Source organism: Leuresthes tenuis, unplaced genomic scaffold (assembly GCF_036924035.1).
Source record: "Leuresthes tenuis unplaced genomic scaffold, fLeuTen1.0.hap1 SCAF_18, whole genome shotgun sequence".
NCBI lineage: Eukaryota > Metazoa > Chordata > Actinopteri > Atheriniformes > Atherinopsidae > Leuresthes > Leuresthes tenuis.
In genome coordinates, this window is record NW_027325372.1 from 1,107,947 (window position 1) to 1,134,062 (window position 26,116).

Here is a 26,116-nt window from a genome sequence, read left to right on the forward strand (position 1 = left end):
CAGACGAGGTGACGGCTCATGTTCAACACGACTCGGGGGCGGCCATCTTGACGCTGCACAGAGAGAATCTGTTTCATAACAGCTGCCTTCATCATGTGGTTTGTCAGCTGTTTTTATCTCTTTTCTTTCCTGTGTTTTCCTGCTCTCTGGATATTTCAGAACATCATCTCTGCTGCTGCAGCAGTCGATTGATTAGCCCTGCAGCCCCTCACGCCGCGCTGCTCCTCCGTTACGCACGGCGACCGTCCCTCAGCTCATTCTGCCTTTTTATTCTGTGACACAACCTTTAAAGTAGAAAAATAAGTCTGCAGACAGGCTTCCTTTATTCCTGCATGACCTCAGTGATGCATCATCAGTCTCCTCCAGCAAGCTGCTTTTCCCAGAAATGGTAGAACAGCTGATGTTTTCAAGGTGCTGCAGCACCAGCTAAAGATGCTCTAAATTCTGGTGAAAGGAGGTATTGAGTCTTTTGGGAAGTTAATGAATTGATTGAGTTGGGTCAAACTGTCATTGCAGGATGAAGAAACGCCTTAAACATCTGTCATTTATGCACGCATCCTGATGCTTTGGGTGTTCTCTTAAAGCGCTTTTCTTATGGGTCAGAAAACCCCCGAACCCAGTTTAATCAGCACTCAGTCCCGCCTCAATAGGAACCCAAAACCCAGGTTTAAACGATGCTTTTCTGCAATCGGAGGAGGAAAAATGAGCACCGCTGACTTTTTCTGACTGCAGCGTCTCACATGGAGGCTCTGAAAGGGAAACATCTCATGAACAAACTGAGGTTACATGAAGAGATTTGTTTTTAAGATTGTTTGCGTAGAAAGTTTGAAGTTTAGCAGAAAACCTGGTTATCAGAACCTGGACCAGTAAGTTTTAGCCCTGATGATAAACCTGCTGCTGCACACACTGAGGAAGGCTTTGACGTCCTTTTTAGCAGAAGTACGCAGCATTTGACTCGTAAAAGAAAGTTTTAAAACAAGTATTTTAACAAAATTTAAATGTATTCAGCTCATTATCACAAAAAAACAGAAAATATTCAGTCGAAAACTGCCACCAGTTGAATTTCTGATGCTTTTAAACAGATGAAGAGGTGTACTGCTCTGTGTCCTTTGTTGACCCGCTCTGACAGCTCAGCTGACATTAAACTTAGTCCGTCTTCACACTGCAGTGTGCTGCCAGGTCAGAGTTAGTCATCCAGACAGAGTTATGACCTACTTCACGAGTCCAAAACAAGTGTTTGGGGGGTCAGCTGCGGTCTAAATCTGCTGCTGTTGATCTGATGTTTCCATCACAAGAAGATCAACACAGCACACATTTTAAATCTGAGAGGTACGAGACGAACGGAAAAGAAAAAGTAAAACGAGGATGAGGTTCTGATGAGTTTCTGCAGACTGAGAAACCGGACAGAACACATCGAACCGTTTAGTTTCTGTCAACTTTAGTCTGTGCAGAACCTTTCAAGATAAATACCACAAACAAAATGTTAGAACATAAAAAGAGAAGTTTAAAAAGCCAGTGGGCCCTGATCACCTCAGGCCCTGATCACCTCAGGCCCTGATCACCTCAGGCCCTGATCACATGACCTCAGGCCCTGATCACATGACCTCAGGCCCTGATCACATGACCTCAGGCCCTGATCACCTCAGGCCCTGATCACCTCAGGCCCTGATCACCTCAGGCCCTGATCACCTGACCTCAGGCCCTGATCACCTGACCTCAGGCCCTGATCACCTGACCTCAGGCCCTGATCACCTCAGGCCCTGATCACCTGACCTCAGGCCCTGATCATGTGACCTCAGGGACCTGCTGCTCCGATGTGACTCAGTGGGACTGAACTGTGAAATATTTCTGAAGAGATAAAAACAGGAGAAGCAGAGATTTGACACGAGCATCCGAAGTGAAAGCTGAGAGGAAAGTTAGCTGAAAGGTTCCTGATGTTAGATTTATCAGAAGAAGACCCAGAGTTTCCCTGAGCTCAGACACAGATCTGTGGGGCTCAGACAGCTTTACAAGAACTTTCCCTCGAAATCTTATTTCTTAAGTGTGTTTAAAACCATTTATAAAGTTGTCATGGGAACATCTTGGCTTCTTTTTTTATTGTTATTCTGCAAAAACTTGAGTTTTAACACTGAGCCTGCAGTTAAACCTGGAAGTCTGCTTCAGCTGTATTAACTCCAAATCTGTCCATTTTGGGCTGTAACTGTAAGCTCAGTAGATCTAATGAGAAGAACTAGATGCTGGATTTAAAGATGGTGTCGTGTTTACATGCCTGGAGTTTCATCAGATGAGAAATTAAAGAGAATTTCAGGCTGCTTCGTAGAACCGTGTTTGTTAAGAACTGAAAGCTTTTTCCACTTCATGTTATTCCCCTTAAAGACAAACAGCTTCCAGTTGCTAGGTTGGGGAGATGATGTCATAATGAGGTCATGGAAGTGAGGAAGTGAAACTCCTGACCTCAGACATAAAGGTAGTCTCTCTTTTTCCTCTCTAAGTTTTCATCTTATTACTCATATGAACATTGAGATGATGTCGAGAGAAGCTGGAAAAAAAAGAAGAATAATTGATGATTCATGAATGATTTATTCTTGGCTCACTTATGTGTCTTTGTGACTGAGTAACCCACTTCTTTGTGGCTAAAAGCATCTGCAGATCCCTCCAGGTTACTGAGGAGTGACATCCTGCTGCCCACAGCTTCCACACCCAAACAGTCTTTTTAATAGCTCATTTTGTTAGCTTCACAGGCAGATGATGCTTAAATAAAAACAAAATTATCCTTAAATTATTTACTGATTACTGAACTAAATCAGTTGTTGATAGTCAGCAGATATACTTTAATACTGGCATCAGATGATGGTTCAGATACACATTTTACTGAAGAAATTGCTACATTTAAAAAGAAACAGGACATTGTGGATTATTGTCTAAATGTGTTTCTCTAAAAACTGAAGTAAAAAGTTTTGTAACTTAGCAGAAAAAAGCATTTTAATTTATTAAAGCGTTAAGACATGAATTTTGAGAATATGATCTAATTCATTTTCCGAAAACCAGAATAATTAGAGCCAAACAAATGCAAGGAATAAGCTAACTGGCAGTTAGCTAACATTAGCTAGCTAGCTGTTAGCTAACATTATCAGTTTACGTCACCAGGGTAATATGTTGCATAAGTAAAACTCGAATGTTGTTTTTTTTAGTCTCCATCAAAACCACAAGGTTTATGGAAGAACTGATTATTTTTATTTCTATTTTGATTAACGAAATTATACTTCTACAGAACCAAAGTTATACTAGCTTGAAATGATTTGCTAGCATAAACTAATGCTAACGCTTACAAGCCTTTTCGTTAGCTTACACCAGAACATAAATTCAAGGGACAATGATCACCTGCTTTGCTAGAAATGACAAATCTTTTTTGTCCACCCTCAAAGGAAATTTGAAGCTTACTAGTTTGAACATGAGGACTTATTTATGGCATGTAAACCGAAGCCAGCAGTGTCCATAACAGCAAATGGAGGATGACACGTGTGTGAAAGTGATTTTCAGCCCTAAATGTTGCTGTTGGTCAGGTGATCTCTGTCTGAAGGGTTCAAATGTTTTTGTTTTCCTGAAGTCTGATTCAGCGGCAGTCTGTTTGACATTTTGTTTGTGGGGTTTTTAGTGTAATTTTAGACTCCTTTGGTTCTGTTGTTGTCAGAAGGAAGTGAAGAAGCTCTCTGACACAGACTCCAGGCCTGTTTTGATCCCAGGAATGTGTTTCCTCTGCTTCTCCCTCGGGCGTGGACGTTTGTTTCCGGATTTTTTTTAATCCTTAAAGGAAGAACATGTGAACTCCGTCCTCAGATGAAACACTGAAACTCCTGGAGTTCTGTTTGTGGTGATAAAAACACTGAGATTATACCGCAGCTCCGAAAAACTACCAAGTATTTAAACTCCTGGTGTTTTGACCCACGCTGAACGGTATTCTGCAGGTCTCTGCAACACCTAAGCACACCCGGGAGACAGAAATGTGCACGGTAATGGTGTGCACGGTAATGGTGTGCACGGTAATGGTGTGCACGGTAATGGTGTGCACGGTAATGGTGTGCACGGTAATGGTGTGCACGGTAATGGTGTGCATGCCAGGGATTCCTGGGATCAGCCTGACCCAGATCCAACATGTCCTGCTCACAGCGTGTTTTCACATACTGGCTCAATTTAACTAACTTTAAGTAAAAAATAAGTTTAATTTGTACGTGTTTATCTATATATTTATATATATATATAGATAAAGATCTACTGGAATATCATTAAAAGCAACTGTTAGTTGTGAAAATACACTTATGTGCATCTGTTATGGCTTCTTAATGTGAGTGTTAGTACAGAAATGAGAGTTTTTACATCCTGTAGGAGCAGCTTTTGGAGGCAACACAGTCTCAAAGAAGTTTATGAAACTGTAATAATGAAGTAATTGTGAGTTTTAAGAGGTGAAGAGTCAGTGTTCGGAGGCTGGTGTGTGTGGTGGACCATCATGTTGCCTTTAAATCATTTCTTTTTCCACAATAAACCGAGTTTTCTGTCACATTCAGTCCACAGCTGTCACACATGCTCAGAGGCCTTTCACACAGGCATTCTGGGAAATGTAGTTTGTTAGACGGTGCCGGGTGTGACAGCATCGACGGCTGCCGGTATAAAGGTTGTAAAAGACGCCCAGCACAGCATCAACCGGTGCGTTTGTCCGGCTGTTTGCAGGCTGCCAACCTTTCCGTCCTGAGATGGTGGAGTTTGTGGTCAGTGCGTCGTCCTGAGAGCTTCGACAGCAGCCAGCCCCTTTTATGGCCCACATTCTCAGTAGCTACAGCTATTAATAAACCCGAGTGTGTCCACAGCCGTCTCTGTGTGAGGGCTGTGGAGGGGAATTTGGGTTTGTGAGTTAAATGGAGTTTATGAGCGGTGGATAGATGCTGAAATGTTTCTGCTGCCGGCCGGATGGATTCTTATTGTTGGGTTGGTCCATCTTATTGTTGGGTTGGTCCATCTTATTGTTGGGTTGGTCCATCTTATTGTTGGGTTGGTCCATCTTATTGTTGGGTTGGTCCATCTTATTGTTGGGTTGGTCCATCTTATTGATGGATTCTTATTGTTGGGTTGGTCCATCTTATTGATGGATTCTTATTGTTGGGTCGGTCCATCTTATTGTTGGGTTGGTCCATCTTATTGATGGGTCGGTCCATCTTATTGTTGGATTCTTATTGTTGGGTTGGTCCATCTTATTGTTGGGTTGGTCCATCTTATTGATGGATTCTTATTGTTGGGTTGGTCCATCTTATTGATGGGTTCGTCCATCTTATTGTTGGGTTGGTCCATCTTATTGATGGATTCTTATTGTTGGGTCGGTCCATCTTATTGATGGGTTGGTCCATATTATTGTTGGATTCTTATTGTTGGGTTGGTCCATATTATTGTTGGGTCGGTCCATATTATTGATGGGTTGGTCCATATTATTGTTGGATTCTTATTGTTGGGTTGGTCCATCTTATTGATGGGTTGGTCCATATTATTGTTGGGTTGGTCCATATTATTGTTGGGTCGGTCCATCTTATTGTTGGGTCGGTCCATATTATTGTTGGATTCTTATTGTTGGGTTGGTCCATCTTATTGATGGGTTGGTCCATCTTATTGTTGGGTTGGTCCATCTTATTGATGGGTTGGTCCATCCTTATTGTTGGGTTGGTCCATCTTATTGATGGGTTGGTCCATCTTATTGATGGATTCTTATTGTTGGGTTGGTCCATCTTATTGATGGGTTCTTATTGTTGGGTTGGTCCATCTTATTGATGGGTTGGTCCATATTATTGTTGGGTTGGTCCATCTTATTGATGGGTTGGTCCATCTTATTGATGGGTTGGTCCATATTATTGTTGGGTTGGTCCATCTTATTGATGGGTTGGTCCATATTATTGTTGGGTTGGTCCATATTATTGTTGGGTCGGCCCATCTTATTGATGGGTTGGTCCATCTTATTGTTGGGTTGGTCCATCTTATTGATGGGTTGGTCCATCTTATTGTTGGGTTGGTCCATCTTATTGATGGGTTGGTCCATCTTATTGTTGGGTTGGTCCATCTTATTGATGGATTCTTATTGTTGGGTTGGTCCATCTTATTGTTGGGTTGGTCCATCTTATTGTTGGGTTGGTCCATCTTATTGATGGATTCTTATTGATGGGTTGGTCCATCTTATTGTTGGATTCTTATTGTTGGGTCGGTCCATCTTATTGTTGGGTTGGTCCATCTTATTGATGGATTCTTATTGATGGGTTGGTCCATCTTATTGATGGATTCTTATTCCCTTCTTGTTTCAGGGAGTTTCATGAAGATAAAATGTTTTTAAAAGTTGATTAAATTAGACTGCAGCAGTTTATTTATGATTCATTCAGAAATCCAAAAGGTTCTGTTACTGTAATGTTCTGCTCTTTTTTTCTCTCTGATCATCACATGAAGGTTATCAAAGATAATGATCTGAGTTTGTTTCTCTGAATCTAACAATTAGAGTTTACGTCTTTGACCATAATTTTGAGAATTTCCAGAAAAGTTTATTCTAAAATCAGAAGATTAAATAATGAGGGTCAGAACTGGATATTAAAAGATCCTGTTCATCTGCTGGAGATAGTTTTTTAGGCCTGACACTTCTTCTTTTGTCCTCCACTTGTCCAGTTTCCTCAAATGTTTTAAGGACACACTGCACACCATGCTGAGATATGCCAAGTTTTCAGCTAATAGCTCTTTGGGAATCACCTTGTTGCTGCAGAAATCCTATTTTCTGTCTGTCAAACTGTGTTTTCTTTGCTGTTTTTCATAGATGCAGCTAAAGAAATGGGAACAAATGATGTGTCTTTGTGACAGGCTGCTGGTAACAAAGTGCCTAAAGATCCAGTTTAAAACGGCTTCTTTGCTAAGTTGTCTGTTCTGTGTCGACACAACACTGGTTCATCCCTTGAGTTAGGAGCCTTTTTTCTGCCTGAATGGGTCAAAGGTCAGAGTTAAGTGGCTGAACAAAGAAAAAACACATTCAGTGAGTCATAAGCAGCAAAGTCTTCCTTCAGGGTTTAAGTTGACTCCACCATCAGCCCCCCCCCCCCCCCCCCCCCCCCAGCTGCTCCTACAGTAACTCTGACTCAGATCTGCATCCCTCTGAAGCTGGACTCGACCTGCAGGTCTTTCAGCTTCAGAATCTGTGATTGTTTGGACTCGCTGAGCTAAAAAAGCAGCGAAACTGAAGAGCTGCTGTTTGGCAGTAAGGGGGGGGGCTGCGATCCTTTTCCAACGCCAGGTGGGAGCGCTGCCTTCCTGTTGGAGCATCCCCCCGGGCCCTAAAGCCCGGCCTGGTGTCCCCATCAGTGCTCAGCCTGTGCTGAGGTTCAGCGGGGAGCTGGAGAGGAGCCCAGCCTTAATCTGTGATTTATGTGGTTCGGTGAGCATTTGGCCGGCCGGAGGAGACGCTCCATCTGCTGGCTGTTGGCTGGCCTCGGCCTCTCAGCTGCCCACCTGTGCCATCATTCCTGCATCCCTTTCCTCCTCCTCTGTGGTTGGAGCACAGCGGGTCTGATAACTGTCACACAGGACGTGTTCTGTGGCTGGGGTCAGAGGTCAGGAGGCTGGAGCTCCTCAGAGTTCTGCTGAACCTGAGCTTGGCTGCTGTTGACCTCTCAGTCAGGGTCTCGTGCTGCATTCAGGTTCCGTGGGATAGATGGAAGCTGACTCGGGACATCTGAATAAACGCTGTGCCGCCCGACGGTGACTCGGTTCCATTGAAGGCATCCTGGCGCTTCTTTGGGCCGAGCCCGACCACCAGCACCGCCCAGTTAGATTAATTATGGGTGGAGCCGCACAGTTAATGTAATTTTAATCTGACTTCCCAGGATTAGGATCCCAGGAGGCGCTGGGAGGGGGGGCTTCCCTCCTGGACCTGCTGGTTCTGGGACCCGACCTCGGATCAGAGGATCTGGTTCTGTTTACCACACTTTGGACCCAGAATCTGCTCCTGTCCGACCTGCTTTTATGAAGCTGCTTCTTTTCATTTCTGGTTGTTTTATTTTATTCTGTGAAGCACTTTGTTCTTCTGGTTGTTTTTAAGGTCAGATGAGAATAAAGTTCTACCTGACTTTAGTTCCCTCTGTGGGACACTTAGGAGACTTGGAGTTCAGTGTGGGGGGGTTTCCCCCTCAGTGCTGAAAGCTGCTGGACGGTGTGAGTCTCACCTGCTGCAGGTGTGTTTGACGCTGCTGACTCCAGGTTTCCTCTGAGGCCTTCCGGCCGGAGGAGTCGATGACCTCAGACATCAGGTGACTGACTGTTCGTCTCTCTGTTGCAGCTCTGCCGCTGCAGCCCGACTCTCAGTCCTTCCACAACGGGGACAAATCTTTGGGGAAAGACCTTCTGACTCCGGAGGACTCGGCCGTTTCGGACCTTTCTCCCAAAACAGACTCCAGCCCCAGAACAGACACCCCCACCAAGACGGATGCCTCGTCCAAGACTGAAGCCAGGCCCCCCACCCCCGGGTCAGCCAGCAGCCCCCAGCCCAAGAAAGGTCCTTTTTACTATTCTGATCCATTCGTTTCCTCCAAATTATTTATTGATTCAGTTTATTTTTGTAGTTTATTTGAGTTTTAGACTAATTTATTTCTCTCTGATATCTCTTCTGCTTTCTTTCCCCTCGTTTATTTCCATGTTTTCTTTTGTCTTTGGTTTCATCTTCAATAATTATTAATTTCACCGTTTTTATTCCTTCAACTATGTTTAAATTCCAAAGTTTTACACATCAGGAATCTGTTCATCAGCAGCTTAAAACTCAGTAAAAACAACTCTGAGTCATTATTTATGGAACAAAAACTGAGACAAAACACAGAAGCAGTGAGTGAGAAACTAAGTGAACTAAGAGGGTAAGAAGCAGCCAGCAGCTGCTGATCAATGCTCTGATTAACTGATCAATGCTCTGATTAACTGATCAATGCTCTGATTAACTGATCATCAGTCAGTGTGAGCAGCTCTATAAAAGCAGAAGTTCTGTCAGTTTAACATGATGCCAAGGAGGAAAGACACCAGAAATGATCTCAGAGAAGCAGCTGCTGCTGCCCATCAGTCTGGGAAGGGTTATAAGGCCATTTCCAAACTATCTGGAGTCCATCATTCTACAGAGAGAAAGATTATTCACAAGTGGAAAACATTCAGGACAGCTGTCAATCTTCCCAGGAGTGGACGTCCCAGCAAGTTCACCCCAAGGTGAAGAAGCCCAGAGCTACATCTCAGACTCTACAGGCCTCAGTTAGCATGCTAAAGGTTAAAGGTCACCCCAAGGTGAAAAAGCCCAGAGCTACATCTCAGACTCTACAGGCCTCAGTTAGCATGTTAAAGGTCAAAGGTCACCCCAAGGTGAAAAAGCCCAGAGCTACATCTCAGACTCTACAGGCCTCAGTTAGCATGTTAAAGGTCAAAGGTCACCCCAAGGTGAAGAAGCCCAGAGCTACATCTCAGACTCTACAGGCCTCAGTTAGCATGTTAAAGGTTAAAGGTCACCCCAAGGTGAAAAAGCCCAGAGCTACATCTCAGACTCTACAGGCCTCAGTTAGCATGTTAAAGGTTAAAGGTCATGACAGCACAGTTAGAAAAAGACTGAACAAGGATGGCTTGTTTGGAAGGGCTGCAGGAGAAAGCCTCTTCTCTCTAAAAAGAACATGGCAGCTGGATCAAGGGTTCACTTAGTTTCTCACACCCTGCTGCTGTGTTTTGTCTCAGTTTTTGTCCCATAAATAATGACTCAGTGTGATCTGTGTTGATGTTTCTCTGCATTTACTTTCGTTTGGCCTTTTTTCGCTCTTATTCTGTAGAGAAAACCTGAGAACAGATGAGATTAGACACAGTAACAGGAACTGCTGCCTTTCAGGTTCTTCTTCTGTTGAAAACTCATCTGTGAGCTCAGAGGTTCACATACTTTCCTCACAGGCTGATTGAGACATGAAGCATTTACTGAAGTTTGAAGTTAACACTTAATCTCTTCTTTCCCGCACAGACTCGATGAGCTCAGAGCAGCGACAGAAACTCGCCAAAGAGCGGCGAGAGGAGCGAGCGCGCTACATCGGTGAGAAACGGCGTGGCGCTCGCCTGTGTTTGAACTCTTCTGATGCATGAAGCAGCTTCTTTTATCCTCTCTGCTCTGAAGCCACTGATGCTCACTCATGTCTCTTGTTGTTTCTTCTTGCACGGCTCTCAGAACAGCAAACTCAGCTGCAAGGTAAGGCGCTTCTCTAAAACCCCTCGCCGCTGTCACGCCATGTGGGAAGAGTCGGCCATTTCCCGCCGCTCGTGTCCGCTCTTCCTCCCTCCATCAGTCGGTTATTTTGCTCATTTGGTTTCTCCTCATCATCCGGTGGAAACTCGAGCCTCACTTTTCATTTACTCGTCACGTTCGGATTTATTTTGGCGTGCATGTTCCACGCCTGCAGCCACGGCTTTACGCTGTGGCTGCAGCGAAACCACCGGCATGAGCAGCCCCTCGGAGCGGAGCTGAAGCCGCTCGGTGTGAGAAAAGAGGAGTCATTAGCATGAAATCAGATTAGATATAATTACTGCTGTCATTAGCAGCAGAGCTGCGGTCCGGCTGCAGATAAAAGACGAATTCTGCTGCTTTTTATTGATGATATCTGAGTTTTGCTCAGCTGCAGCTGTTCTGGGATCAGTCTGCTGCTCTGTGCAGTTAAATGGTCCAAATTTAAAGCTGTTTTACAGACGAGTAATTCATGTAGATCCACAGAAAACAGCCTCTGACATAAACTCCTGATCAGCCTCAGTTCTTTTACCTTTAAAGTGTCCTGATCAACAGTTCTGCAGCTTTCTGAAACCTTTAAAGTGTCCTGATCAACAGTTCTGCAGCTTTCTGAAACCTTTAAAGTGTCCTGATCAATAGTTCTGCAGCTTTCTGAAACCTTTAAAGTGTCCTGATCAACAGTTCTGCAGCTTTCTGAAACCTTTAAAGTGTCCTGATCAACAGTTCTGCAGCTTTCTGAAACCTTTAAAGTGTCCTGATCAACAGTTCTGCAGCTTTCTGAAACCTTTAAAGTGTCCTGATCAACAGTTCTGCAGCTTTCTGAAACCTTTAAAGTGTCCTGATCAACAGTTCTGCAGCTTTCTGAAACCTTTAAAGTGTCCTGATCAACAGTTCTGCAGCTTTCTGAAGCCTTTAAAGTGTCCTGATCAATAGTTCTGCAGCTTTCTGTAACCTTTAAAGTGTCCTGATCAATAGTTCTGCAGCTTTCTGAAACCTTTAAAGTGTCCTGATCAATAGTTCTGCAGCTTTCTGAAACCTTTAAAGTGTCCTGATCAATAGTTCTGCAGCTTTCTGAAACCTTTAAAGTGTCCTGATCAATAGTTCTGCAGCTTTCTGAAACCTTTAAAGTGTCCTGATCAACAGTTCTGCAGCTTTCTGAAACCTTTAAAGTGTCCTGATCAACAGTTCTGCAGCTTTCTGAAACCTTTAAAGTGTCCTGATCAACAGTTCTGCAGCTTTCTGAAACCTTTAAAGTGTCCTGATCAACAGTTCTGCAGCTTTCTGAAACCTTTAAAGTGTCCTGATCAACAGTTCTGCAGCTTTCTGAAACCTTTAAAGTGTCCTGATCAACAGTTCTGCAGCTTTCTGAAGCCTTTAAAGTGTCCTGATCAATAGTTCTGCAGCTTTCTGTAACCTTTAAAGTGTCCTGATCAATAGTTCTGCAGCTTTCTGTAACCTTTAAAGTGTCCTGATCAACAGTTCTGCAGCTTTCTGTAACCTTTAAAGTGTCCTGATCAACAGTTCTGCAGCTTTCTGAAACCTTTAAAGTGTCCTGATCAACAGTTCTGCAGCTTTCTGAAACCTTTAAAGTGTCCTGATCAATAGTTCTGCAGCTTTCTGAAACCTTTAAAGTGTCCTGATCAACAGTTCTGCAGCTTTCTGTAACCTTTAAAGTGTCCTGATCAATAGTTCTGCAGCTTTCTGAAACCTTTAAAGTGTCCTGATCAATAGTTCTGAAGCTTTCTGAGACCTTTAAAGTGTCCTGATCAACAGTTCTGCAGCTTTCTGAAACCTTTAAAGTGTCCTGATCAATAGTTCTGAAGCTTTCTGAAACCTTTAAAGTGTCCTGATCAACAGTTCTGAAGCTTTCTGAGACCTTTAAAGTGTCCTGATCAACAGTTCTGCAGCTTTCTGAAACTCTTTCACAGTTTTTCTTTGGACATTTTCTGCTTTTTCCCTCATCTTCAGTCCTTGTACCTGGACATTTTCAGTGTTTTTTCTTTGTTCAGCCACTTAACTCTGACCTTTGAACCATTCAGGCAGAAAAAAGGCTCCTAACTCAAGGGATGAACCAGTGTTGTGTCGACACAGAACAGACAACTTAGCAAAGAAGCCATTTTAAACTGGATCTTTAGGCACTTTGTTACCAGCAGCCTGTCACAAAGACACATCATTTGTTCCCATTTCTTTAGTTTTTTTTATATGAAATGTAAAGAAATGAGGGCTGATCAGGACTCTTGGACAGTGTGGCGAGAACAAAGCTTTACTTTTTTATTTTTGGAGCAAAGATTCATTCATAAGCTGCAGAACATTGAACTAAATCCAGAAACATTCTGCTCTCACATCAGTCAGCCTAACAAACCCATATCATGGCTTCTACTTCTCCTCCATCCTGGTTACCATAGAAACTAATTTATATCAGTGATTATAAAGCTGTGAGTGTGTAAAAGAAGGAGCAACACGACTCTAACTGTTGGAGGGGAAACCCAGCAGGAAACTGCTGCTTATTTACTGTGATCAGGATTAAACTCTGTGACTTCCATCTGTTTCACCCCTTTTGTTGGTATTTTAAGAACTTTAGGAGATTACACACTTTAACAGCCAAACAACTGCCTGATTACAGGACTTAAAACTGCTGGAAGTCTGTTTCATCTGCAGCCCAACAGCTGGATGGATTTTTATGGTATTTGTTTCTTTTTCAGCTCCAACAGCAGACTGAGGTCTTCATTTTTACCATGAAACGTCTCCACAGATGCTGCTCAGATATTATTGATTCTGTTTCACGAGAACAGAACCAACAGGACTGATGGACCCAAACTTATCACCACTGACTTTAGGGACATTTTGGGCCATCTGGGATTTAGACGAGCTGTGAGATCAGCTGGGATCTGCGGGTTTAAATGTGATGTACAGCTGAGTGTCATCAGCGTAAATAAGCAGGGGGCCGAGGACTGAGCCCTGTGGTACGCCACATCTCAGTTTAGAGGTTGAGGAGGTAAAGTTAAACTGAGAATGGAGTCCTTAAGGAGCCTGTTTCATGCTGTAGGCAGGTTTGTTGTCATCATTATGACACGCAGCACATCTTTTTCCTTGGATGACCTCATAAAATCATCCCAACTCACCAAAGTTTCTGAATCGCAGCGAGTCCTGAGCTTGAGTTCCTCCAACAGTCCCACTGAGTTATAACGGGAGGCAGGGAAGCCCCAGTGAACAGAATCCTTTCAGGCTGCGGATATTTACAGTTTAGTTCTGCGTCGTGGATCCATTCCTTTTTATCCTTTTTACACTTTACTTTCCTTAAATCTGCAGCCAGCGCCCCGATTAGCTCATTATTTAACCCGATGGTTGGAGACGCCTCCTCTGAACCTCTGTAGGCTCTGCAGCACAACCTCTGCCATCTTCTGTGATCCAAAGCGGTTCCAGTGCTGGTTCTGCTGGAGCCACTTCTCAGCTGGGCCAAGCTCAGAACTGGTTTCCACAGCCAGAGAGCCAGTCTGTCAGTTCAAAAGTTATTGGACCCGTTCACTGACACGACAGCTGATCTAAAGCATTAAAAATCATCACAGCTCAGTTATTTCTTAATCTGTCTCGATTAAAGCTGAATGAACACTAAACTGGGCCCGATTGGCCTCTTTAACTCACCCACATCCACCAACTAAAGCGGTTCTTTGCTCTGGTCCAGCAGACTTCAGGTCCAGTGTAGCACTGGTTTTTCAGAGCTTGATTCTGAATTTGAAACGGAGAAAACTGGCTCTAAGCTGGGCTCTCGCTCTGAACCAGAACCAGAACCGCTTTGATTCTCGCTCTGAACCAGCACCAGAACCGCTTTGATTCTCGCTCCGAACCAGCACCAGAACCGCTTTGATGGAAAACGCCTGTTTGATGCTCTGCTCTTCACCTTCTGTGCACTCGCACAGGAGTGTCAAGCAAGACTTTACGGGTAAAATGAATTTGTGCTTATGAGTAAGTCCAGCTAAGCACCATTAGCTTTAAGCTAACGTTAGCTTAGCTCACAGCAGCAGCACAGCTTCCAGACAGATGCGGCTCCCAGTTTCTGAGCCCTTTCTCTGGTGTTTCTCTGGTGATCCTGCAGCAGCGAAGAAGGCCCAGTGGCTGGAGAAGGAGGAGAAGGCCCGGCGCCTGAGGGAGAGCCAGCTGGAGGATCGCAGGAGGAAGCTGGAGGAGCAGAGGCTGAAGGCGGAGAAACGCCGAGTGCTGCTGGAGGAGAAGCAGAGACAGAAGCTGGAAAAGAACAAGGTGGGAAAGAAATGCATCCGATTCACAGCTGGAGGTTCGGTTTAAACAGAGCTGCGTGAGAAATGCTTCTGAGATCACATGGATACCCTAACCCACTCACGTCTGAGATCTAGAATACATACCAGCGAGAAAACGTTTTTACATTTCAAGCTGCAAAACATTCCAAAGAATGGCTAAAGAGTCAGAAAACATGATGCTGATCTGGCCCTGAAGCAGCCTCCATCACAGTCTGTGAGCAGCAAAGATGTTCAGAGGAGCTCCACTTTGTGTTTAAATGTGTGAAAAAGGTCTTAAAACAGTGTTCCTTTCAGGCAGAATGGGACAAAATAACAGCTGGAACTCTGCATCACCTGGTTTCCTCAGAGTCAGAACGGCTTTAAGTGTTGGCAGAAGGAAACAAAGTGGGAAAAGGTTCACTGACTTTATGGGATGCTGCAGGTCTGAGGTGTAGAAATGATGTTTGTTACCAGATTAAATGAAGCTGAACAGGAAATATGTTGAATTCAGTAAAAAACAAAGGAAATGTGTATGTCGTCAGTGTTTGTTCAAACTTTATTTGATTTTCAGGCATATAAACGTGATCAAGACTCAGTTTATTTATTATTACACAAGATTTTATCACAAAATTGTAAATAATGTCACTAAAACTAAACCATAGAAACTAAAATATGACCGTAAATTGATCGAAGAAGCATGAAAACAAGGTAAAACGGACCTCGTGGGCTTTGCTTCCTGTGTTCAGAGTAAAATATGAAGCGGTTCGAGTCTGATTAAAGCGTCAGATATGAACTCTGACGGGTGTGCGTTCCCGCAGGAGCGATACGAGGCCGCCATCAAGAGGTCGACCAAGAAGACGTGGGCTGAGATCCGCCAGCAGAGGTGGTCCTGGGCCGGCGGACTCAACCAGACCTCCCGCAGAGAAAGTAAGTTGAGGCTGAGCTGAAAGAGGCTGTGAAATCCTCACATTGATGGCATTCTCTGTAACCTGAGACTTTGTGTTGAGCAGACTGTGACTCACTGCTGCAGCTGATGCAGCTGAAGGAAATATCTGGTCACAGGGCGGGGCGGCAGATGACCCACGGTCATCTCTCATGTTACAGTCGCTCAGTGTGTTTTTGGGGGACAATTGGATGGGAGTGCCAGTGTTGCTCAGTTAAAGCCAGAGAAAGATCTGGCAGGCAGCATTAGAACAGGCTTCATTAGAGTCGAGGTGTGAGGAGTTTCTCAGAGAGCTGGGAGCTGATTTAATTTCCCCAACATGACGTCGGGGTGAACAGCGCCTCCCCCTCAAAGTGAGAAAGGTCCTGAATGTGTGTGCGGATGGTATTTAAAGCCAGTTAAGCAGAACACCACACCCTCCCCGTACTTTCCTCCCAGTTCTTCCCTTTCTCCCCAAAGTCTGCCTCCAGATTCAGGGGTTTGAGCTCAGTCTGTTGGCAGCTGCTGATCCGGACTGACGGGGTCCGGCTGCAGCTGGGGCCTCCACCCCAACCCCGGCCGCCTTGTGAACAGTTGTTGTCTGTTGCGTTCTCTCCGGTGCAGGCAGATGCTCGGCCTCCACGGTCAACTTGCCGAGACAGATGGACCCTGTCATTAACAACAGGCTGTCCAAGTCCTCTGCCACGCTCTGGAACTCCCCCAACAGAAGTAAGGACGAGCCGACGTCAGTGTCCACCAGGCCTCCCCTCTCCCTCCCTCTTCATCCCCCCTCCTCTCACCTTAATCTGGTTTTGTTTGGTTATTATTATAACTGTCGTCTCCGGTGGCCTGCCTGCCTGCCTGTGCTTGGTGACTGGTCATTTTCCTCTTCTCCTTCCTCCTGTCACGCTGTCGGTGTGCATCGTGGGTTTTAATTTCAGTTGGTGGTTTGTCTTTAATTTGAGACTCCTCTGCATTTTGATCAGCCTCCTGTTCACCTCGTCATCACTGACCCACATTCTGTGCCTCATACTTTTGGTGTTTCTTAGATTTATGAGTTCACATCCTGTCACCTCCTCTTTGGATGTTCCCCTCCACTGTGCTGTTGGTGGTTTGCTGTGGTGGTGGATATCATAGTGTGGCTGTTTGAGGTGAATCTTCAGTAGGTCACAGTAACAAGTGGATGCACAATGTTTTACATATTTATTTAAGCAAATAGACTTAAGATTATGTCTTTATTGCTTGGTTCTTTACATAAAACGTATCTTTTTAGTTTTTTACATGCTAAAAAGCTGTTTGTAATGTCGTTATAACTGCGATGACCAGACATCCTCTTTTACCAGAACATGTCCTTTTGCATCCGGTTGGAATATTGCTTTATCTCGGCCTCAAATATGATTTCATCGGATTAGCTTTGCGTTTCACTCCCATACTCGCTTATTATCATAAACTCGCGCTCCTCACAGCCAATTTTACAGAGGTTTTTATGATTAAAACACCTCTCTTTGTGACATAGTGACCATGGTATTCTCTTATTGAAACAACTGAGCATGCTAGCAGCTCTGTGAGGCTGTTAAATTTGACAGTGCTTTGAGCCTGATGCTAACTTTAGCATGCTAACAGGCTCGCAGTGATGAAGCTAACATGTGGAAGTTAAGCATGTTCACCATCTTAGTTTAATGTGTTAGCATGCTAACATTTTTTAAGACTCAAAACACCAAGAACAACTGATTTTGATGGAAATGTCACTAATTTTCACAATGGTAATTTTTAATGGTCATATATAGGGCAACAGTAGCTTACTGTCCAACAACATCTACCAGCTATATAGCTAGCATAAATTAATGCTAGCTAAGGTTAAGCAGGAGCTACTTGCTACATAAATGGTAACAGGATAAAAATACATCATTAATGTGCAACTTTTTACATCTAATGACAGAAACTCTTCATCCTCTTCACCACAAATGCCGTCTGATTATCAGAGATATTTCCTAATTCTTGCAGAAAGTGCAAAAACGACTACCTGAGTCATAAGAAATGAGAAAAACTGATTTAGAATGGAACATTTTTATGTTACAACAAAGTGAGGAGGAGTAACACTACACAATAAAACAGTTATTCAGTCATTTCATTCACACATTCGCAGCATCGTGTTCATTTCAGATGGATCATAACGTGTCATTTTTTGATGGTTTCACCATCTGTGCAATCAGCAGTTTATGCTCTGCTGCCACCTGAATATAGATTAGATGTGATTAGAAAAAGCAGTGAGGCTGCAGGCACATGAAAGGACACCTAAATGCGTGCAGAGAGGATGCCGGAGCTGCTGCTCCTCTGGAGACGCTCTGCATGGTGTTCCAGGGGTCTGCAGACGCCACTTTACCTCCAGGTTAACGGTCGATCAGCAGGCAGCAACTCGGCCTCATCTTGCCGCATTATAGAAGAAGAGGAGGAGGGAAACTACTGTTGCCTAGTAACAGAGGCAGTGGGGTTATCAGTTAGTCATAAAACATGTTGAGGGGATGGTGGTGTGCAGCAGAGGTGACTGCCTTCATCTTAAAGCGGTTCGAGTGGCGGCAGCTCTGTTGTGGTCGCCCCGTCCTCACCTGGGAGGCGGTCTCTGCAGAGCGTTAATCCGCCCGCACTCGATCAGCTGTCCTGACTCCTGACGTCTCATGTTGTCGTGACAGTGTGTCCGTCTGTGTTCTGCTGTGTTTCACTGGAGAAGGAGCAGAATAAGACCTCCAGCATGTCTTTAAGAGCTCTTTGTGTCAGCAGAATCTGGAGGAAGTGAAAGCGTTCTGTGGCTAAAATGATCTTTTTTTTTTACATGATTTGATGAAAATAATTTGAAAGCAACAAAGTTCTGAGACTCTTATTTAGTTCAGCTGATTTAAACTTATTCTTCTTTGCGATTGTAAACAAATCAAACATGTTGGGAACATTTTCTCCCTGAAGATGAACTCGGTGTAGATGCTGAGAGCAGCTGAGGTGGAGGTGGAGGTGGATATTTATAAGTGATATTTAATGACACAGTTTACCTGCAGAGTTTATCCATAACGTACCTTATTGTTATTTACAGGATGTTCCCAAAGAAATGAATTCAGTTTTTATTTAAAAAGTGCTGAAATGAGAAACTGACATAAATGGCTCAATAAATTAATTAATATGCTCATAAATAACTATTAAGATTTAATTTAGGCAGCAATAAATATATGCAATTTGAAATAAATTAATATTTTTACTTTAGTTTTATTTACTGACTTATATTCAGCTTTTTTAATTAAATTTGCAGTTTCAGTCATGATTTATTTGCTTAATGAAGCCAAATTACTTAGAATTTTATTAATTAAATGCAGATAATTACACTTAGGGAAATATATCTTAATATGATCATAGGTTATTATGTAAATATATTAATATTACATAACAATAATTAGTTTAACATCTATAAATGACAATTTGTTTAATAAATATAAGTCAAATATCTACATTAAGATGTTTATGGAAATTTTTTGGGAGATAATTACAAGAAATGATTAGAGAAAATAAATAAGATTGAACAGATGTTTTATGAGGGTTGAAACCTACATGAATAAAAGATTTTTAACTTTCGTGTTAAATTCTGTTTTAATCTGCAGAACAGAATCAGTTCCAGGTTCCTGCCTTATTTACGTTTCATTTAAAAAATGTCTCCATAAACGGAGGACGTTCTGTTCATTTGTGCTGACTCGTCATCACATGACCTTCATTCACGGTCGTGCTCTGCAGAGGTCAGAGGTCATCAGACACTCTGCCGGCGTGGCGGCGGTCCAATCCACGGCCACGCCGGCCTCAGTGTGACGCGTGGTTTTGTGCTGAGTCATGATCTGATGCTCCTGTTGTTGTCTGTCGGCTCATCCTGTTGTTCAGAAGCTTGATTTTCATCGTGTCCGAGCAGCAGAGCGGCGCCCTGAGTGAGCAGCGGTGAAACCTCAGTGGGCGGAGCTAAGGAACCAGAACCAGGTCTTTGGCCAAGTGGCCTCTTGGTTCTTAATCCTGGTCCCGTCCTGTTATAAATAATTAAAATGTTTTCCTGTTGGTTCACATGCTGCAGCCAGAACAACGTCTGTATCAGTTCGCTGCTGAAAGTAGTCCCTGATCAACACGATCAATACGATCAGAGAGAGTTTTAATGGTGCAGAGAGACTCTGACATGAGGACACGTTGTGCTTTTAAAACCAAATTATTCTAGTTATTATTATTATTATTATTAACGGCTGGTTAATCTGAATAAATCTAATTTGTAAATGTTTCTTCTTCATAAAGATCATTGAACTCTTTCTGGAACCAAAGCTTAATAACTGGGGTAATAACGGGGTAATAACTGGGGTAATAAATGGGGTAATAACTGGGGTAATAACGGGGTAATAACTGGGGTAATAATGGTGTAATAACTGGGGTAATAACGGGGTAATAACTAGGTAATAATGGGGTAATAACGGGGTAATAACGGGTTAATAACTGGGTTAATGATGGGGTAATAATGGCGTAATAACTGGGGTAATAACGGGTTAATAATGGGGTAATAATTGGGGTAATAACTGTCTCCCTCTTTATGGGATGGAAAGGAGCCTCCGGGCCGATCTTTCTGGAAGACGATGACACGCTAACTGGGGTAATAACTGGGGTAATAACTGGGGTAATAATGGGGTAATAATGGGGTAATAATGGGGTAATAATGGCGTAATAACTGGGGTAATAACTGGGGTAATAACTGGGGTAATAATGGGGTAATAACTGGGTAATAACTGGGGTAATAACTGTCTCCCTCTTTATGGGATGGAAAGGAGCCTCCGGGCCGATCTTTCTGGAAGACGATGACACGCTAACTGGGGTAATAACTGGGGTAATAATGGGGTAATAATGGGGTAATAATGGGGTAATAATGGCGTAATAACTGGGGTAATAACTGGGGTAATAACTGGGGTAATAATGGCGTAATAACTGGGGTAATAACTGGGGTAATAACTGGGGTAATAATGGGGTAATAACGGGGTAATAATTGGGTAAGAACTGGGGTAATAACGGGTTAATAATGGGGTAATAATTGGGGTAATAATGGGGTAATAATGGGTAATAACTGGGGTAATAACTGTCTCCCTCTTTATGGGATGGAAAGAAGCCTTCGGGTCGATCTTTCTGGAAGACGGTGACACGCTAACGGTGGCGCTCCTCCGCTCCGCCTGCTGAGGGTAATGTGACCAGGAAGCTCCTCCTCAGGCTGGCCGGCCTCGTCACGCTGCCTCGGTCCGTTCATGTGTTTTCACTCAGCAGCACATGAACGCAGAGTGTGTGTGTGGGCGTGCACGTGTGTGTGATCTGTGACAGTAACCCGACTCTGACGGCGCCCTCTTGTGTCAGCCCGCAGCCTGCGTCTGAGCCCCTGGGAGAGCCGCATCGTGGAGCGGCTCATGACGCCGACGCTGTCCTTCCTCGCCCGCAGCCGCAGCGCCGCCACCCTCCTGAACAACAGCGACTCCCGTGAGTGTGACGCCGTGCACGCCGTGCACACCGTGCACGCCGGTCCCAGGAGGAAACCAGTTTGTTTGGTTTAGTTTTGACAGAGTTGATCTCATCAGCTGATTTCAGCTGTTTTCAGTGAAGTGAGAAAGTTTAAAACTGATAAATGTTTTCTGTTTGTCTTTAAAAACTTGAATCTGAGTTAGTTTGAACTTTAATTTAACAGAAAAGTCCAACTTCTTTGAGTTCAGGAAACTGAACCAAATCCAGGATCTGCAGCATCAACACTCAGCAAAAGCTGCTCCAGACTCATGTTTCCATCCTTCAGCTTCCTTTAATGACTCTTTTTAACGCTTTGAACTGAGTTTTTCACAGGAATCTGAGTCCATTCCTGCTGAATCCCAGATTCCAGCTGCTCAGCAGTCCCTGGTTGCTGTTGTCTGGTTCTCCTCTTCATGATGCTCCAACATCTGCAGCAGGAGACAGATGTGGACTGCAGGCAGGCAGCCGAGCTCACACACTGTGTGTCTGAAGCTGCTGGAAGTCCTGCAGAATGAGGTCTGGCATCGTCCTGCTGAAATAACCACGGAAGTCACCTTGATGGCAGCATCTGTCTCTCCAGAACTCCAACATCCAGCATGCATCAGTGGTACCTTCACCCAGATGAAGCCCTCCATGCCATGGACTCTGCTGCAGCCCCAGACCATCACAGACGCTGGCTTTAAACCTTCCTCTGAGAACAGCTGGATGCTCTTTCTCAGCAGTTTTCCCCAGAAGCAGCTGAAACGTGGACTCATCTGCCCACAGAACACGTGTCCACTGTCTTTCTGTCCCTCTGAGATGAGCTGGATACAGAGAACTGGGCCGTGGTTCTGCTCAGAGCTGATATATGGCTTCCTCCTGGTGTGATGCAGCTTCAGCTCACATTTCTGGATGCAGCCGTGGACTGTGTTGAGTGGAAATGCTTCTCCCAGCTCCTCCTGAGCCCATGTGGCTGTATGGATCATGGTGGCCTGACGGTTTCTCCTGCAGTGCTGCCTGAGGGCTCCGAGCTCATCCAACAGGGCTTTCTGTCCTTGGCCTTTCCACACTGAGACTTCCCCAGACTCCCTGAATCTGTTCCCAATATCCTGCTCTGTAGATGCTGAAAGACCAAAGTTCTTTCCAGTCTGACTCTGAGGAATATTTCCTGAACTTATTGATGATTCTCTGATGGAGTTTGGCCCAAAGCGGTGAGCCACGACCCATCCTTGTTGGAGAGGCTGAACCTTTGGTGGAAGCTGCTTTTATACCCAATCCTGACACCCTCACCTGGCAGCAGGTAACCTGCTGGTTGGAGAAGCTCCAGAAGCTGTTGCTGTAGATTCTATAAACTTTCTGTCTTTCTCTGGCTCCAGAACAGCTTTCACTGAGTGTTGCTGCAGCAGAATCTGGATTTGGTTCTAAATATGATGAAGTTGGTCAGTGAAGAGGCTAAAAATCATTTCTTTGTTCTTGTTCCTGTCGAGTAAAGGTTCAAACGAACTCGTATTGAAGTATTTTAGAAAACATTTTGGGTCTCTGAGACGTTCATTCACGTTAAATCTGACCCAGAATGAACGGTTCAGATTCAGACCCCAGGTGTGTGCCCAGGTGTGTGCCCTGGTGTGTGCCCAGGTGTGTGCCCAGGTGTGTGCCCAGGTGTGTGCCCTGGTGTGTGCCCAGGTGTGTGCCCAGGTCTGTGCCCAGGTGTGTGCCCAGGTGTGTGCCCTGGTGTGTGCCCAGGTGTGTGCCCAGGTGTGTGCATGCTGTGAGTCTGTGTTCTCTGCATGTTTGTGTGTTACTCAGACTCTCGCCACTGCTCCCGTTCAGCCTCGGCCAGCCCGCTCACCGCCTGCTCCCATCAGCACCAGAGCAGCGCCGAGCGCTGGAGAGTCTCCTCCGCCAGCACGCCGGACATCACTCAGCGCCAGCGGCGACGGAACTCCACTCCGGTGAGTGTGAGGTCTGTTTTTAACCTCTGACCTCTGAGAGCAGCTGTTCTCACCTGTGTCACCTGGTTCCTGCAGGTGGATAAAAAGAAGAAGGAGAAGAAGGACAAGGAGCGGGAGAACGAGAAGGAGAAGAACGCTCTGACCAAAGAGAGAGTGCAGAAGAAGAGACCGACGACCTCACCGGCCGCCGCCATCCAGAGGTCCCGACCGGAGATCAGGTACGGCAGCAGCTGCTCGGACCTCTCAGACAGAACCGGGTCCTTCCAGTGTTCCCAACTCTGCTGTTTCTCCTCCTCAGCACTCCGAGGCCCAGGAACAGACCTCCGTCACCCGCCGCCCCGAAAAGCCGGCCCCTGTCCCCCCTGGTGCCGGCCGCAGCCTCCAAGACGCCGACGGCCAAGAAGACACCGTCTGGCACCAAAGCCCGGCCCAAACGGGCCCAGACGCCCGCCAGAGTGCAGCCCCAGACGGTCGCCGCAGTCGCTGTGGAAACCGGACCCGAGCCTCAGCAGGCCGACGCTCCAGAGGAGAAAAAGAGTGAGTTCGGTTACCGTGGAGACGGTCAGGAAACAGCCAATCACAGAGCTCGGTTCCTCTGATGTTCAGACGGCTGAAGAAGATGATTTTATGAATCCATCCTTTAGGTTCCGCCTGTCTCAGGTTATTATTTCAGACGTTAGCTTGAACTTCGGTGGAGAAACCACAGAAGAAGAGCTGCTGCGGGGCAGGAGATGGGTTCTGTTTGAAAGAAAAATGAGTTGTAACACCTTCTGGGTCCCTTGAATGCAACCTGAAACATGACTGTTGTGTTTTCAGAACCAGAACCACGGCCCGTCTCCTCTGGGCCTCCGTCAGCCTGCAGTAATGTTCCTGCCATCGTGGTGTCCTCCGCCCCGCCTCCGTCTCTCAGCCCGGCGCTCGTATCGGCGGCGTCTCCGTCGGTGCCGAGCGCCGAGCCGGCCCCCCCCGCCGCCTCAGCCCCGGCTGCAGCGGCCAGCAAACCGTCAGCCGGTACCAACGACCCAGAAGAGGCGGCTCGCGTCCTGGCAGAGAAGAGAAGACAAGCTCGGGAGCAGCGAGAGAAAGAGGAGCAGGAGCGCCTGGAGCAGGAGGTCCGAAACAGGTCAGAACCTGATCAGAACCCTGTGGTGCCTGCAGGTGGAAGCATGACAGGAAACAGACAGGAAACACAAACAAATCAGTGGTTTCACTGTAAGACGAACAGTTTTACAGTGAAACCAGTGAAAGTGCCTTTAAATCAACATGTTTGGACTGAGTTCTGTGCTCTCAGTCCATCCTGTGAAACTCTGTCCTCAGGGTTCTGCGGGAGGAGGCGATGGCCCGCGAGGCGGAGGAGAGGAAGCGCCGGGAGGAGGAGGCTCGCTTCATGGCGGCGCAGCAGCGTCTGAGAGACGAAGCCCAGCAGGCTGAGGAGGAGGCGGCGGCGCAGGAGAGAGCGAAAGCCGAGCAGGAGGAGAACGCCAGGCTGCAGAAGCAGGTCAGTGAAACCGGACCGGGAGACCGGACCGGTCTGTTAAAGTGACAGACACGATGGTTCTGTGAGGTTTGGACACCAATGAAGTGAATTTTATCACATTTTAAAGTAGCAGGTGCTCAGTGGTTGCAGAAAAGATGGTGGATGGAGGCAGATTTCACTTTTATTTGTCCATCCATCATCTTCCTCTAATCTGAGGTCGGGTCAGAACCAACAGGTCCAGGAGGGAAACCCAGACATCCCCCAGCGACACTCTCCAGCTCCTCCTGGAGGATCCTGAAGTGTTATAAAGGGATATATGACATGGTTCTGGTTCTGACCCGGGGCCTCTTAACCAGATGAAGCACCTCAGCTGACTCCTTTCTATGCAGCAGCTCCTCCCCCGGATGATGAAGCTCCTCCCCCCGGATGGTGGAGCTCCTCCCCCCGGATGATGAAGCTCCTCCCCCCGGATGATGAAGCTCCTCCCTCCGGATGGTGGAGCTCCTCCCCCTATCTCTAAGGCTGAGCCCCGCCCCCCACTGAAGGAAACTCATTTCAGCCGCTTGTATCCACGACCTCCTTCTTTGGGTCAGAACCCAGATCTGTGAGCTCAGGTGAGGGTTGGAACAAAGATGGAGCAGGAACCTGAAAGCTTCTCCTTCCGGCTCAGCTTCACCAAACGGACCGGAGCAGCGCCCTCATTACTGCTGACGAAGCCCCGATCCGTCTGTCCATCTCTGATCCAACTCACCATCACTCAGAACCAGGTCCAGAGATGCTGAAACTGCTCCAGCTGAGGCAGAGACTCAGCCCGACCCGGAGGTTCAGAACCAGGTCCAGAGATGCTGAAACTCCTCCAGCTGAGGCAGAGACTCAGCCCGACCCGGAGGTTCAGAACCAGGTCCAGAGATGCTGAAACTCCTCCAGCTGAGGCAGAGACTCAGCCCGACCCGGAGGTTCAGAACCAGGTCCAGAGATGCTGAAACTCCTCCAGCTGAGGCAGAGACTCAGCCCGACCCGGAGGTTCAGAACCAGGTCCAGAGATGCTGAAACTCCTCCAGCTGAGGCAGAGACTCAGCCCGACCCAGAGGATCAGAACCAGGTCCAGAGATGCTGAAACTCCTCCAGCTGAGGCAGAGACTCATCCCGACCCGGAGGATCAGAACCAGGGCCTCAGATCTCAGCTGCTTCACACTCTGTGAACCGCTCCAGAGCAGCTGAAGAAGCCAACAGAACCACATCATCTGCAGGAAGCAGAGCTGTAACCCTGAGGTTCCAGAACCAGACGCCCTCCTCCTGCAGAACCTTAACGCTGCCGGCTGTGATCGAAGCAGAGCTGCAGCGAGACTTTAACACAACAGGAACTACAGCAGAGAAGCGACCCTCGGACGGCAGAAATGAGCCGGAATGATCCTTTAACTCTCTGAGGCATTTACAGTAATCCACTGGGAATCAAACCATCAACCCTGCAGCAGACTCCTGCTGGTTAACTGTAAGTAATCTCTGGAAAGCTCTCAGTTTGCATGAGGGACAGAGATCCCACAGGCAGTAAGCTCATTACCCATCTGCACAGATTAAAGCAGGGAATCTGTTCTGAGCCCCAACATCTGAGTCAGACGCCCCCAGATGCAGATTAAAGCAGGAGCGCTGTGCTGCTGTCACTCTGCGGTCCGAACGGATGCCAGCTGGTGACCT

The 26,116-nt window shown here is 45.9% G+C and overlaps 1 protein-coding gene across 8 annotated transcripts in view; it reads left to right on the top strand.

Moving 5' to 3' along the window:
- Window positions 1–26,116, top strand: part of LOC140275674 (uncharacterized) — a 38,223-nt gene that overhangs the window by 5,741 nt on the left and 6,366 nt on the right. Inside the window, exons 2-13 of one of the 8 annotated variants that reach the window (XM_072371191.1) lie at window positions 8,345–8,560; window positions 10,040–10,108; window positions 10,241–10,261; window positions 14,388–14,551; window positions 15,366–15,474; window positions 16,094–16,198; window positions 20,873–20,992; window positions 22,799–22,944; window positions 23,020–23,162; window positions 23,243–23,481; window positions 23,761–24,067; window positions 24,262–24,442. In XM_072371191.1, the coding sequence (XP_072227292.1) occupies window positions 8,345–8,560; window positions 10,040–10,108; window positions 10,241–10,261; window positions 14,388–14,551; window positions 15,366–15,474; window positions 16,094–16,198; window positions 20,873–20,992; window positions 22,799–22,944; window positions 23,020–23,162; window positions 23,243–23,481; window positions 23,761–24,067; window positions 24,262–24,442 (1,820 nt within the window). The remainder of the gene's footprint in view (window positions 1–8,344; window positions 8,561–10,039; window positions 10,109–10,240; window positions 10,262–14,387; window positions 14,552–15,365; window positions 15,475–16,093; window positions 16,199–20,872; window positions 20,993–22,798; window positions 22,945–23,019; window positions 23,163–23,242; window positions 23,482–23,760; window positions 24,068–24,261; window positions 24,443–26,116) is intronic. The other 7 variants (XM_072371194.1, XM_072371193.1, XM_072371196.1 and 4 more) reach the window with 7 other exon arrangements.